The sequence below is a fragment of the Crotalus tigris genome, unplaced genomic scaffold, assembly GCF_016545835.1.
Source record: "Crotalus tigris isolate CLP2741 ecotype Arizona unplaced genomic scaffold, ASM1654583v1 scf7180000021196.354758, whole genome shotgun sequence".
NCBI classification, from domain to species: Eukaryota; Metazoa; Chordata; class Lepidosauria; order Squamata; family Viperidae; genus Crotalus; species Crotalus tigris.
Genome location: NW_024098392.1, coordinates 89,541 through 105,383, shown reverse-complemented (window position 1 = coordinate 105,383; position 15,843 = coordinate 89,541). Strand labels below are relative to the sequence as shown.

General features: G+C 43.7%; 1 protein-coding gene across 1 annotated transcript; it reads left to right on the top strand.

Annotated features, from left to right (window-relative positions):
- The first annotated feature begins 1,020 nt into the window (after positions 1-1,020).
- On the top strand, positions 1,021-15,434 carry LOC120320175 (2-acylglycerol O-acyltransferase 2-A-like). The gene is made up of 6 exons (XM_039369693.1): positions 1,021-1,252; positions 3,661-3,839; positions 10,841-11,045; positions 12,079-12,253; positions 12,598-12,797; positions 14,650-15,434. Exons 1-6 carry the CDS (start codon positions 1,159-1,161, stop codon positions 14,802-14,804), a joined length of 1,008 nt encoding a protein of 335 aa, XP_039225627.1. The 5' UTR covers positions 1,021-1,158; the 3' UTR covers positions 14,805-15,434.
- The last annotated feature ends 409 nt before the right edge of the window (positions 15,435-15,843 follow it).

Below are 15,843 nucleotides of genomic sequence, written 5' to 3'. Positions count from 1 at the left end.
GACGTTAATTTTTCTAATCCGGTTCTCCATCGGGCAGAGAACATCCTTCTGCAAGGTAAGGAAGGAAATAAATGTGGCAAAGGTTTCATGTGGGTGGGTTGTTGTTGTTTTTTTAGTAAGGACTAAGTGGTGTGGTGTGTAAAAGCCCCACCTCTCCTTGCACAATTCTCTCTGCAGAGTGCACGGAACGGCCTTTCACCCATCAATGCTGGATGTCTTCAGATTGGGAAACCAGGCAATCTGGAACATTCCCTCGTGGCAGAAAGACACGCCAGATGGAAAAAAATCGGCTTCAGAGTTTCTGCCGTCCCCCTAATAAGGCAGGCTCTCAAACCAGCATTCAAATATTTTAAATTATTTAAGGATTCTGACCATATGGCGGGAAGAAGCATTGGAAAAACGGGAGAGCCAGCACAGCAGAAGACTCTAACCCAGAAATGGCTCCTTAAATGGGTGACGCATCCCAGCAGGGCATAAGAGTCTGGTCTAGTGGTTAAGGGGCTGGTCTAGAAATTGGGAGTCAGGGAGTTCTAGTCCTGCCTTAGGCATGGAAGCCTGCTGGGTGACTTCAGCCAGTCACCAGGAGAAGGTGAGTTCTAGTCCTGCCTTAGGAGATATGAAAGCCAATTGGGAGACTTTGAGCTAGTCCTTCTGTCTCCCAGCCTATCCCACCTCACAGGGTCGTTGTTATCTGGGGGGGGAAGGAAGAAGGAATATTATGCATGTTGCCACTTTGTATTACTTATAAACTAATAAAGCTGGGTTAAAAAACAATCTCATAAACCCACGCAGAAGGGTGCAGCATGCTTTCCAATGCTCCATTGGCGTCTTTCCCAAGAGGAGGAGGTGCACCAGAAGGAAGATGGGTCCCTTCCAACATCTCTTGAACGTTTCTGCTGCTTTGGGGTGAGGTGGCTGAGACGTAACAGAGAAGCAAGGATTTATGACCCAGCCCTACACACTGAACCGGTTCAGAGTGCCAAAAGGGGCCGGGTTTCCTCCAGATTTCCACATTAATTACTGTAATTGCACCCAGCACCGTGTTCCTCCTGGGCGGGCAGAGGCCACAGACTTTGCCCCTTCCTCCCGCAACCAGCACCACAACGTTGGGTCAGCGTCTTCAGTCCGAAGAGGGTGGAAACGGGCTCGGCTGCTAGGATGAAGATTGAATTCGCTCCTCTCCACATCCCGTGGGAGAGACGGCTTCAGACGGCTTCCGTGCTTCAATGGTTCTTCTGTTTTTTTTGCATGGGTAAAAAAAAAAGATGGTTATTCCTAATTAAGGGGACTTTTTCAGGATATGGAGGTTGCTGGGGGGGGGAGGAAGGGAGGGGGCTGTCTTTTAAGGCAGAGGCCCCCAACCTTTTGGGCACCAGGGACTGATTCCGTGGAGAGATGTTTTTCCATTGAACAGAGGGTGTATGGTTTTGTGTGCTGCTTGTATCCCGCGGATAGGGCTTTGCTTGTTTGTGTGGACCTGTTGCTGGCATGCCGCGGTCCAATACCGGTCCATAGACCGGGGGTTGGGGACCCCTGTTTTAAGGGGTTGCCAGAAAAATCTCCACCTGTGGCTGCATTGCGCATCAAAACCGAGGGGTACATTTTGCAGAAATAAGACTCTGAGATGGACAGGGATCTGTTTTGCAAGCTCCTTCAGGCAGGGATCTGCCTTTCTTTTTTGTTGGCCTCGACTTACAACAATTCATTTAGTGACCAACGTCACAAGGGCACTGGAAAAAAGTGTCATGACTGTTTTTTCAAGCTGATAAGCGTCGCAGCAGGTGTCCCACGGTCAGGTGATCAAAATTCAGACACTTGGCAACTGGTTCATATTTATGACGGTCGCGGCGTCCTGGGGGGGGGGTGTCACGTGATCCCCTTTTGCGATCTTCTGACAAGCAAAGTCAATTTGGGAAGCTGGATTCACTTAACAACCATGTTACTAACTTAACTGCAGTAGTTCATTTGTGGCAAGAAAGGAATAAAACAGGGCAAAATTCACTTCATAGCACTCTCACTTAACGACAGGAATTTTGAGTTCAATTGGGTTCGTAAGCCAAGGACTACCTTTATAACATATCCTGGATGAAACAATCAAGGAGAGAAGCAATTTGGAACTAAGGAGAAATTTCCTGACAGTGAGAACAATTAATCAGCGGAATGACTTTTCTCTGGAAAATTGCCCCTTCATGACTTGCAGACTTCAACTCCCAGAACTCCTCAGCCAACATGGGGGAACTATGGCCCCTTCATGACTTGTGGACTTCAACTTCATCTTAAACAATCCTAAAGCAACACCTCCTCCCTCCCCCTTACTCTAATGGCAAGTTGGAACGAAGAGGCCTGTAGCTGCCAAAGTTTCATTCTTGACACACAGCTAAGGGGAAATCCTGTCCTTGGGAAAGTCATGCCCTTGTCTCCTCACGTCTGGACTACTGCAACGTGCTCTACATGGGGCTACCCTTGAAAACTATTCGGAGACTACAGTTGGTCCAGAATGCAGCCGCGCGAGTGATAGTGGGTGCTCCTCGATACACCCACGTTACACCTATCCTCCGTGAGCTGCACTGGTTGCCTATTGGTCTCCGCATCCAATTCAAGGTGTTGGTTATTACCTTTAAAGCCCTATGTGGCTCAGGGCCAGGCTATTTGCGAGACAGCCTACTACCTCATAGTTCCCTTCGTCCGGTTAGATCCCACAGGCTGGGCCTCCTTCAGGTCCCGTCGGCCAAGCAGTGCCATTTGGCGGGGCCGCGGAGGAGGGCTTTCTCTGTGATGGTGCCCACGTCTTGGAACCAGCTCCCCCCGGAGATTAGGACCGCTTCCACCCTGTTAGTTTTCCATAAGCTGCTTAAGACCTGGCTTTCCCGGCAGGTCTGGGGTTTATAAAACCTTACCCCTGGATGACTGTTATTGTACTGTTTGTTTTGTTATGTTTAATGGTGTTTTTATTGTTAGCCGCCCAGAGTCCTCCGGGAGTGGGGTGGCTTATAAATTTTAAAAATGAAAATAAAAAAAATAAAAAAATAAAGTGTACAAATTTCTCTTCCAGGAACACCGTGGAGAATTTTGATAGGTTACCATGCTGCTTTTATTTTGAAATAGAGCACTGAAATATTTTTCCATCGGAAAATGAACAGGGATCGGTTTGGAAGCGTAGATCAAGTGGGCACTTCTTGTCCCCAAATCTCTGCTATCTGTTGTGGAGGGAGATTCTCTCCTCCAGGTCATCACTGTCCCAAAGATGCTTTTTCAAGAGGCAACTGGACTTTCTTGTTTTTCCTGTGAAGACCTTTCACTTCTCCTCCAAGAAGCTTCTTCAGTTCTGACTGGATGGTGGGGAATGGAAGGATTTATACTCCTTGCAGAAAAACTGGTCATTTGCATCCTTTTTAGAGAGTCGTTGAGGCCACTTGGAGGTTTATCTATGTCTTCAGGGTCACCTGAGTGGTGCAAATGGGTGGGGAGCCTTCTTGGAGCTGCTGAAAGGACTGTGCTATAGACTGGAGAGAGATAGAATCCCACCACTGGTTCCCCTGTTCAAGCAGGGGGCTGGACTAGAAGACCTCCAAGGTCCCTTCCAGCTCTGTTATGCCCGATTAGGGAACCGAACGTGTTAACGTGAAAGACCCCTAACAATTCTCCCTTTTCTTCCTCCAGCTCAGTGCTCCATCGCCCTCTTCATCCTCCTCCTCTTCACACGCTTCTGGCTGATCAGCGCCCTCTATGCTGTCTGGTGGGCGTTGGACTGGGACACCCCGAGCAAAGGTGGGCGGCGCTCCCACCGGATGCAGAATTCGGTCGTCTGGCGATACATGAAAGATTATTTCCCGGTCTCGGTACGTGTCCCCCTAGAGGGAAGGAGTATAATGGCATGGGAGGAAGACCTTGGGAGACGGGGACAAAGAGATGCTGCTTAGGGAACGAGCGGATAAGAGGCAGCAGAGCCTCCAGCTGCATAATGGGTGGAGAAAGAGGCTGTCAAGGAGATGACGGGAGATTTATACAAGCCGTCCTTGACTTACAACCATTCAGTTAGTGACCGTTTGAGGTTACAACGGGCCTGAAAAAAGTGACCGATGAGTGCTTTTCACAGAGGCTGCAGCATCCCTGAGCTGGTCTGATTGAAATTCAGATGCTTGGCAACTGGCATGTACTTAGGACGGTTGCAGCGTTTCCTTTTGCAACCTTCTGACAAGCAACGTCCATGGGGAAGCCAGATTCACTTAACAACCACATTGCTAACTTAACAACTGCAGTGATTCACCTAATCTCTGTGGCAAGAAAGGTCACAAAATGGGGTAAAACTCACTGAATCACTGTCATTTAACGGATAAATGATGATTGTATTTTATGATTACGATCATGATTTATTGCTTGTTACTTGCATGTGCACTGAGAGATGATGCAGCAGAGACAAATTCCTTGTGTGTCCCATCACACTTGGCCAATAAAGAATTCTCTTCTCTTCTCTCTTCTCTTCTCTTCTCCTTCTCCTTCTCCTCCTCCTCCATCTCCTCTTCCCTTCCCTTTCCTCCCATGCCATGCCACCCCATGCCACCCCATGCCATCCCATGCCATCCCATGCCATGCCATGCCATGCCATCCCATCCCATCCCATCCCATTCTTTCCCATTATTCTGTATTCTATTCTATTCTGTTCTGTTCCAATACTGGAAGCTTTTAAGAAGAGATTGGGCAGCCATTTATCTGAAATGGTATAGGGTTACCTGCCTGAGCAGGGGGTTGGACTAGATGACCTCCAAGGTCCCTTCCAGCTCTATTATTATTATTATGGATCATCGCACAGTCAGCCAGATGTTCAGACTGGATTTGGCATTTTGTCTACCTATCGAGTCCTTACCCAGGACCTGGGATAGGCAGATGTGGATGTTTGATGGTATTACAGATATCGTCGCAGGATGGAAGCAGTTCCTAATAAGGCCGCCTTTTGCAATTGACTAATAGCGAATTTGTCAATGCCAATGGTGTTCAAGTGGTGCTCCAGTTGTTTTGGGATTGCACCCAAGGAGCCTATGACTATTGGTACTACCCTTGCTTGCTTTTGCCACAGTCTTTCTATTTCTATTTGTAGGTCTTTGTATTTTGTTATCTTCTCCAGTTCTTTCTCTTCTATTCTGCTATCTCCAGGCACTGCCACGTCCACTATCCAGACTTTTTTGTCTTTCTTATCGACAATTGTTAAGTCTGGGGTGTTATGTTGCAGGTGCTTGTCTGTTTGAATTCTGAAGTCCCAGAGCAGTTTAATTTTATCATTTTCTATGACTTTCTCTATTTTATGATCCCACCAGTTTTTGCTTACAGGCAAATGATATTTTTTGCAGATCTTCCAATGCACCATTGTTGCTACTTTGTCATGCCGCTGCTTGTAGTCAGTCTGTGCAATCTTCTTGCAACAGCTTACCAGTGGTCCACTGTTTCTTCAGCTTCTTTGCATAGGCGGCACTTACTGTCTGTTGCTGTCTTCTCAATTTTGACTTTGTATGCATTTGTCCTTAAGGCTTGGTCTTGTGCAGCCAGAATTAGTCCCTCGGTCTCTTTCTTCAATTTTCCTGCTCTTAGCCATTGCCAGGTTTTATTATTATCTGCTTTCCCAGCTATTTTTTTCATGTATTGGCCATGTAGTGCTTTGTCTTCCCATGCCTCTATTCTGTTCTTCATTTGGTCTTTCTTGTAGGCCAGTTTGGTCTCTCCAGTAGTCAGTAAGCCTTCCTGATATACTAATTTCAGTGCATCTTCATCATTGTTCTTCAGATATTCTTCCAAAGCCATTTTTTCTTCTTCAACCATCTGATGTACTTGTAGCATTCCACGCCCACCTATTTGCCTTGGTAGATAAAGTCTATCAATGTCACTGCGTGGATGAAGGGCATGATTCATTGTCATTATTTTTCTGGTCTGCCTATCCATTGCTTTTAGTTCTGCTTGAGTCCAGTCCACTATTCCAGCTGTGTACCTAATGACTGGGATTGCCCAGGTGTTGATTGCCTTTATGGTATTTCCTCCATTGAGTTTGGACTTTAAGATCTTCTTCACTCTCTTGATGTATTCACTTCTAATCTTTTTCTTGACTTCAGTGTGCTTGATGTTGTCAGCTTGAAGGATACCCAAGTATTTGTAGTACTCTTCCTCATCCAGATTCTTAATGTTATTTTCGTGGGGCATCTTGATTCCTTCAGTTTTCATTATTTTTCCTTGTTTGATAGTAAGTGTGGCACATTTGTCCAAGCCAAACTCCATTACAATATCTTGGCTATATATACGGACAGTGTTGAGCAGCGATTCTATTTCAGATGATGTTTTTTCCATACAGCTTCAGATCATCCATATAAAGGAGGTGGGATAGTCTGGCAGATGTTTTTGATGTTTGATAGCCATGTCCTGAGTTATTCAGTATTGTTGACAGAGGAAACAGTGCAATAACAAATAGTAATGGTGATAATGAATCTCCTTGAAATATTCCTCTCTTGATATTAACTCTCCCAGCCTCTCACCATTGATCTGCAACTGTGTCTTCCATTGTGCCATCGATCTTTGCACAAATTTTCTGATGTTTCTACTGACTCCTGTTATTTCTAGGCACTTTATTATCCAATCATGTGGCAGAGAGTCAAATGCCTTTTTGTAGTCAATCCATGCCACATTCAGGTTGGTCTTCCTTCTCTTGCAGTTTTCCAAGATCATTTTGTCTATTAGGAGTTGATCTTTTGTTCCTCTGCTATTGGGGCGGTTTCCTTTCTGCTCAGGTGGAAAGAGATTGTTTTCAACTAGATGCTGTTGCACTGCATCAGCTACTACACCAGTTAGTAATTTGAAAGTTGTTGGTAAGCAGGTAATTTGCCTGTAGTTACCTGGTGTTGCCCCTTTTGCTGGATTTTTCATTATTAGGTAGGTTTTCCCAGTTGTTAGCCACTTTTCAATTTCTCCTCCTTGTAGTATATTGTTGAACTGTTTGGCAATGAGTGGGTGTATAACAGTTAGATGTTTCAACCAAAACACATGCAGTTCATCTTCACCTGGTGCTGACCAATTTTTGATTTTCTTTGCTCTTTTTTCTACCATTTTTTGTTATTACTAGTTCTTTCATTTCAACTTCTGTTTTATTTGCCTCCACCTCTTTTAACCAAGCCGCATCCTTGTTGTATTTCTTTGGGTTATCCCATATCTGCTTCCAGAACTGTTTCTTCCTTGTCAGGTACTGACTGATTCCTTGCAGTTTCTCCATTGATGGATTGGTAGAAACATTTCTGATTGGATTGAAATTGGAGGTTCTGCCTATAGTTTGCAATTCGAGTTTCATATCTACTGATTTTCCTGGCTATAGCTGTTATTTGTTGCTTTATTATTTCCAGTGCTTCCTTGATCTTCCTTGTTTCTAAGTGGTATTTCTTGATTAGGTATTCTTTGGTCTTCTTGTTCTTCAGCTTCTTTTCTTTCATCTGTTCTAGCTTGCTTGCATGTGATCTTAACTTGCTGATCTTATTTTCTAGTCTAACCTTCCATTTTTCTGGTGCACTGTTTGTTTGTTTTTCTTCTTTGTTGATTTTGCATCCCAGGTATTCAGTTATAATTGCAGCTGTGCTGTACATTAGTTGGTTTGTTTCTTGCAGTGAATTGGTGCTTATACTTGCTATTGCAGTATTTGCATCTTTTAATGCTTGTGCTAGCTGTTTCTTTGAAACAAGCTTCAATGCAGGCAGCCTTATTCTGTTGTTTTTGTGCTGTTCTAGATGCTCAGTTATTCTTTGTTTCAATTCTTTTATTTCTTTAGTTAGAGGGTTTTGTTCTTCCTGAGGAAGAGGTGCCTGGTTTCCAAATGAGAACAGTTGTATATCTCTACTGGATTCTTTCACTGCCAACTCCCCCTGGTTTGCCTCTACATTCTGAATTACTTCTGGTAAGGCTTTGATTTCTTTGCCCTGGGTAAACCTTTGCAGTTCATCCAATTCTGTTTCTGTGAATACTTTATTTCGTATTATAAATCGGCGTTGATCTGCTAGTCTCTGTTCTGTTATTTCTGATTCTGGATGTTGTTCTTTCCAGAACTGGTGCATTCGTTTTAGATATCCTCGTCTTGTATTATTATTATTATTATTATTATTATTATTATTATTATTATTATTATTATTATATTATTATTATTATTATTATTATTTTTAATCGCAGTCAGCCAGATGTTCAGACTGGATTTGGCATTTTGTCTACCTATCGAGTCCTTACCCAGGACCTGCAATAGGCAGATGTGGATGTTTGATGGTATTACAGATATCGTCATGGGAATGCTGCTATGTGAACAAAATGTGATAGAGATAGATAGATACAGGGCTTTTTTTTATCATAGAACGCCCCAAACAGAGTTCTGGTACATTTTTTGGATAGAACCTTGTAGGGTAGGCATGGTAGGTGAGTGTGTGAGTTCCGGCACCTTTTTTTTTTTAGATAGATAGATAGATAGATAGATAGATAGATAGATAGATAGATAGATAGACGGACAGATAGATATAGAGACATGCATACATACAGACAGACAGACAGATATAAAGACAGACAGACAGACAGACAGACAGATAGATAGATAGACGGTATAGGGTTTCCTGCCTGAGCAGGGGGTTGAACTAGAAGACCTCCAAGGTCCCTTCCAGCTCTATTATTCTGTTCTATTAGGTTATTTAACAGCTCAGATGAATGAGTGTGGCAGGGGGAAAAATGGCAGGTGTGCTTTGAGAAACAAGGCAAGGGGTCATCTTAGCCTCATAGAATGTAAGAGTCAGAAGGGACCTCAGAGGTCATACAATCCAGCCCAGTATAACCCCACTTTGCATCTTAAGAAGACAGAACTCTTGGAATAATTCTTCCAACAGGCATCCTTTATTAAGAGAAAATGGTTGCAGGCGTTCTTGACAGGACTTGGGGTCCAAGCTCTCCCATTCAAGGTTTTAAGGGGTTTCCCAGTAGCCCCACCCAATCACCCCCTACTTCCAGCGACAGTCTCAGGCATTACACTCCCACCCCCTTTTCCTTACTGCCGGCTGGATGGAGACTTCAGAGAAAACTACATGAAAGGTAATGATCCCCTTTGTTATGATTAGGCCTTTTAGTGCTATCCACATTCAGTTCCTTTGAAGTTGTACTGAAGGAAGTGAGGGCCATAAAGCCCCTTTGTTCACCCCCTTCCCTTCATCGTATGACAGAATCTCGAGAAGGCAGAAATGGGGTTTTTTTTAGTTGATAACTAGAGATGAAATATAATTGGCTTCTGACACACCGTCTTTCTTACAAAAGAGAGCTGAGACAGCATAAGAGAGCCAGTTTGGTCTAGCGGTTAAGTCATCAGGCTAGAAAGCAGGAGATCAGGAGTTCTAGTCCCACCTTAGGCACGAAAGCCGGCTGCATACTTTGGGCCAATCACCAGGAGATGCTGAGTTCTAGTCCTGCCTTAGGTATTGTTGAAAGAAATATCTTCATCAGGGTCCCATCCACGACGGGAATAAATAAAATGGAGGCTGCCTTTGAAAGAAGGTTCTTGTTTATTGAAGAGCAGAACCACAATAGCATGTGGCTCTGGGGCAACTGACCACATGTTGCTGGGAATGGTGGGTTTTTATACCTTCTTGGGCTTTTGTTCCCGTGGCATGAACTTTGACCTGAGGTTCAGAGGTGCCCTTTTGGCATCCTGATGGTGGTGGGTTAATCCTATTACGTCCTAATGGTCATGTCCTGCTTCCCTGGGGTTGTGGCTGATGGCTATGTCCTGTGTTGGATTTTTGGGTGAGGGGTTGCTGGTTCTAGGGGTCTTTTTCTAATCCCATCATCTCCAAGCTTCCTGGCTCCGGTCTTTCTGAAAGTATTATCAAATCTGCATTTCTACAGAGCTGGTTTCTGCTTGGGGCAGAGAGACTTGGGGGGGAGTTGTTTCTGCCTGAGACAGTGATGGCGAACCTTTTAGAGACCGAGTGCCCAAAAACTGGCCCAGCCCCCGCTCCACCCCCTGCCCTGCCGATGCTCCACCCCCACACTGTCCCCCACCCTGCCTGCCTACAGGGCCACTCACCGCCTACAAGACCCACCAGCAGCGCCATGGCGGCCACGCATCTGCCCGCGCCCCGCAGCATCAACTGTGCGTGATGGGGCGTAAGGGCAGAGTCTTGTCTACACTGCCTGGCTGCCATGTCCTTGGCTGCGCTGCTCCGCATGGGCCATGCTCAGGGGCGACTCCTCCAGGGGGGCTGCTAGTGAGGGGGTTGTGGGGGGAGGCGAGGCTGGGGCAATGGCACGTATCCCCACAGAGAGGGCTCCGAGTGCTGCCTTTGGCACACGTGCTATAGGTTCGCCACCACTGGCCTAAGATTTTCTCCATTATTCCTTTGGGGAAATATAATATTCTGCCTTTTTAATATTCCCCCAAATGGCTGGGTGGGTGAATTTGCCCCCCCCTCTCTCCCTCCCTCCCTCCCTCCCTCTCTCTTCCTTCCTCCCACCCTTCCTCTCTCTGTCTCTCTTTCTCAGGGTTGTTGTTGTGGGGAAAATAGGAGGAGGAAAGTGGGGTTGGATATGTTCACCACCTTGAGTTATTTGCTAAAAATAAAGAAATTGGATTGGATTGGATTGGATTGAGCTGAATCCTTTATTTGGCCAAGTGTGATTAGACACACAAGCAAATTGTCCCCAGTGCAGAAGCACTCAGTGACATGCAAAGCAACAGAATCCTTATCATCATCATAACATCAGTAAAAGTGGGGGGGAAGTAATTAAGGCAGGATATAAATAAAATAAATAAATAAGAAATGGACAAGTATGCTAAATGCCTTTGATCTTCCAGCTGGTGAAGACGGCAGATTTGGATCCATCCAAGAACTACGTCTTCGGCTGTCATCCTCACGGCATCTTCCCGGCTGGTGGCTTCATTAATTTCGGCACCGAAGCCACCGCCTTTTCCAAACACTTCCCAGGTCTGAAGCCTCACCTGATGATGTTGAGTATGTTGTTTCGAGTCCCCTTTTTCCGGGATTACGTGATGAGTTTAGGTAAGCCGACTTGGAAGGGATTTCTGATTCATTGGGAAACTTTTGGAAGAGCCAAATCAATCAGTCAATCAGAATAGAGCTGGAAGGGACCCTGGAGGTCTTCTAGTCCAGCCCCATGCTCAAGCAGGAGACCCTATATACCATGTCAGATAGATGGCTGTCCAGTCTTTTCTTAAAAACCTCCAGTGATGGAGCACCCACAATTTCTGGAGGAAAGTCGTTCCACTGGTTGATTGTTCTCACTGTCAGGAAGTTTCTCCTTAATTCCAGGTTGCTTTTCTCCTTGATTAGTTTCCATCCATTGCTTCTTGTCTTGTCTTCTGGTGCCTTGGAAAATAAATTGACCCCCTCCTCCTTGTAGCAGCCCCTCAAGTACTGCAATGCTGCTGTCATGTCCCCCCCCCCAGTCCTTCTTTTCCCTAGACTAGCCATGCCCAAGTCCTGCATCCGTTCTTCACACTTACGACCCTTGCAGCATCCCCATGCGTCATGTGATCAAAATTCAGATGCTTGGCAACTGACTTATATTTACGACGGTTGCATTGTCCCAGGGTCCCTTTTGCGACCTACCCAGCCAAGCCCAGTCAAAGGGGGAAGCCAAATTGGAGCCCCTCAGAACTGCAGTGATTCGCTTAACAAATGTGGCAAAAAGGTCATCAAACCACTTAACAACTGCCTGGCTTAGAAATGGAAATTTGGGGGCTCAGTTGAGGTCATACGTTGAGGACTCTCTGTATTGGTGACCTGGATGGACAAGAAGGAGGAAATTGTGTGTCTTCCCTCCAGAAGTTGCGGGCGCTCCAACACTGGAGGTTTTCAAGAAGAGATTGGACAGCCATTTGTCTGAAATAGTAGGGTCCCCCGCTTGAGCAGAGGGATGGACTAGAAGACCTCCAAGGTCCCTTCCACTCTGTTATTCCCTGTTAAGGCTATTTAATGGCTCTGTGTGTGTGTGTGTGTGTGTGTGTGTGTGTGTGTGTGTGTGTTGTATGGGGCTTTAATGTTCTTCTTTTTCCTGCTTTGCTTCACCCAGGTTTTATTTCCTCGGACAAGGAATCTGTTTCCTACGTCTTGAGAAAGAAGGAAGGTGGGAATATCGTAATGATAGTTGTGGGAGGGGCCAAGGAAACCCTACACGCCCGTCCCGGAGCTTACACCCTGGTGTTAGAGAACCGCAAGGGCTTCGTTCGGCTGGCCATAGAGAACGGGTAAGTAGGAACAGCTTCTGGGGGGTGGTCCTGATCATCTTGTACAATGTACATGACATGCAGTGGTGGGATTCAGCTGGTTCGCACCACTTTGGCAGAACTGGTCGCTAATTTTTTGTGGCCCAGTCCCAGAAAGGACTTCCGGAAGGGGCATCCATGTAGAGAACCGGTTGTTCACCTATTTGAATCCCACCATTGATCAGATGAAGTATTCCCGTGTTTCTCTTCAACATGCAAAGCTTGAGAAACAGTGCTCAAATCCATTATTTGCAGCCACCCAGACTTCCTTGGTTATCTCAACCTGTTTGGTTCCATCTCTCCTTCTGGTTCCTCTCGGTTCCTAGCACGCCAATCGTCCCCGTGTTCTCTTTCGGAGAGAATGAGCTGTATGATCAGGTTGAAAACCCCAAAGGACCCTGGGTGAGGTGGACACAAGACTGTTTGCAGAAGATCATGGGATTCTCCCTGCCTCTCTTCTACGCCAGAGGGATCTTCCAGTACACCTTTGGGTTTATTCCATACCGGAAGCCACTCTTCACCGTGGGTGAGTCTGTGTTTCTTCTGTGGCATCCAGAAATGAGAGGCAGGTAAAACAAGGAAGGCGAGTTGGCAAAGAAAGAAAGTTAGAATAAGGCTGAAGAAAATGGGGTTTTTGACTTATTAGTGAGAATTAAAATAGAACATACTCAAATAGACAAGCTGTGTACTTTGAATACTAGATTTTGTCATGAGCTGAGATAAAGAAAACTTTGGTCATTTAAAATTTGGAAGTATAAATATTAAAAGTTAAATTTGAATATTGGTTTGCTTATAAAGGTTGAATGTAAAAATAATTAAGATATATGTAAGCTAAAACTCTGTTGATAAATGTAATAAATATGTTTTTACTTAGCTGCTATAATAAAAATTACTAGCTTAAATATGAGATAGTAGACACCAAGAGAAAAAGAAGTATTTAATGTTGACATAAGAGAAATTTTGATTACTAAATTTAAGACATTTGGAAATTAATAGAAAATAAGAATGTTATACTGTATTATTAATTAGTTGATGTAAGATGGTGAGAAATAAAATATATTCAAATGGATAAGACGTGTATCCTGAACATTAGCTTTTGGGATGAATTGGGATAAAGGGAACTGTGGTTATTTAAAACTTGGAAAGTATAAACATTAAATGTTAAATTTAAATATTAATGGGAAATTAAAAATTGGGAAAAAATAATTAGGACATTGATAGTCTATAAAGATTGAATGTTAAAATAACTAGGATAGGTATAAACTAAAAATATTGATAAATGTAAGAAAGTTATTTTTATTTACTTGATATAATAAGAATTGTATTAGTTTAAACATGAGACAGTAAACACAAAGGGGAAAAGAGAGGAAATATTTAATGTAATAGTTTGAGACGTGTACTAAAGATATTTGTGTGTTATTGAATTATCGATTAATTCAGCCGCCATGTTGCTTTTTAAATATTTAAATGCAAAACTAGAAAATCAATAAAACTTTAAAAAAAACAAAAAAACGAAGGATCTGCTGGACGCATTCTTCCTGCTTTGAGGATTGTTTGAGGTTTCCTCTTATTAGCCTTCCAAGAGAGGAAACACAACCGGATATGCTAAGGCGATGTTAAAGAAAGTCCTCGACTTATGACAATTGGGCCCGACATTTCTGTGGCTGGGACATTTGTTCAGTGAGCGTTGGCCCATTTTACAACATTTCTTACCACCCTCTTTAAGTGGATCACTGCAATTGTTAAGTTAAATCCCACGGTTGTTAAGTGGATCTGGCTTCCCCTTTGACTCTGCGTGTCAGAAGGTCGCAAAAAAAGGGATCACGTGTCACCCCGGGACGCTGCAACTGTCATAAGTACATGCCAGTTGCCAAGCCTCTGAATGTGGACCAGGTGACCGTGGGGAGGCTGCAACGGTCATAAGTGTGAAAAATGGTCCTAAGTCCCTTTTTTTAGTGCCGTTGTTAACTTTGAACGGTCACTAAACAAACTGTGTTTAGGCAGGACTATCTGTGTTTAGGCAGGACTATCTGTAGTGCATTTTAAACAATATCTGTAAATTGCCCTATGGTGAAATGGGTGGCACGCAAGTTTAAATAAAATAAAATAATAAAATGAAGTAATAAAATAAAATAAAGTCAAGTCAAATAAAATAAAGAATAGAGTAGAATAGAATAGAATAAAATAAAATCAAGTCAAATAAAGGAATAGAATAATAGAATAATAATAGAATGCAATAAAATAAAATCAAGTCAAATAAAGGAATAGAATAATAATAGAAAAATAATAGAATACAATAGAATAGTAATAGAATAGAATAGATAAATTAAATTAAATTAAATTATTAAGCTATTATTTCTCCTGTTTGATCCCTCCAGTGGGAAAACCCATTCAGGTGGGGAAGAAGCACAATCCCAGCCAAGACGAAGTTGATGAGCTCCATAAGAGATACCTGGAGGCGCTCTGCATGCTGTTTGAGGAGCATAAATTGAAGTACAACGTGCCAGAAGACACGCATCTCTCTTTCGTATGAGACACGAAAAACCACAAACTTTGGCACCAACGACAAAGATCTGAAAACATCGAAGCCGCAAGAGACAAGCGACTCTTCCATGGAGATATATTCCTTTTGGGGCCAATGGACAAATCGATGGAAAAAATAAAACCTCACAGGTTGAAACGAGGGTCTTTGGTGCTCTCTGAGCTTGGTGGTTTTCTTGCAAATATTTCATTACCCAACTAGGGAACATCGTCAGTGCTAATAGTGGGTGGGGCTGATGATATTACCTAGTTTGGCAATGAAACGTCTGGAAGAAAACCACTAAGCTTTCAAAGCACCAAGCAACCCACAATTTAACCCTGAGCTATAGATATTCTCGTCTATCAGTTACCAAATTATCCCAATGCACACATAACAACACTAGACCCAGCATGAGTAACAAGGTTATTGTAACCAGAGCTGATAAGGATTTGGTGTGCTGGAGAACGGGAGGGGAAGCCCGTGCTTCAAGCTAATTGGGGAATGTGATTTATGACGGCTAATTGGAGGAGGGAATTGTGCTTGGATACTATGTGCTCAGGGGAGGGGAATTTAGGTTTTGGCTTCGATTATTTTAGCGCCGATGCTATGCTATTCAAAATAAAGATTTGTTAAGGTAAACAATGCCTCGAAGTTCTTTGAAGAATTTCATCTGTCGGAACCATGACAAAAAGATGGTGGAATCAATGGAATTGGCAGAGATGGGGAAAATTGGTAGTTTTGGTTTTATCAGGGTGAGCAATGTGGCCCCTGTACGACCTGTGGACTTCAACTCCCAGAATTCCCGAGCCAGCCAGGAAATTCTGGCTCAGGAATTCTGGGAGTTGAAGTTTACAGGTCGTAAAGGGGCTATAGTTGACCCACCCCTGGATTAGAGAAAAGATTCATTTTAATGCTGATTGGACTTTCTGCGTGAAACAGGGGGGGAAATGAAATTACGAAATATGCATTTGATGATTAGATAGAATAGAAGACAAAAATGAAAGCTATGTTGTAAATTTAGATTAAGAGGTTCATGGAAGCTGATACTTAT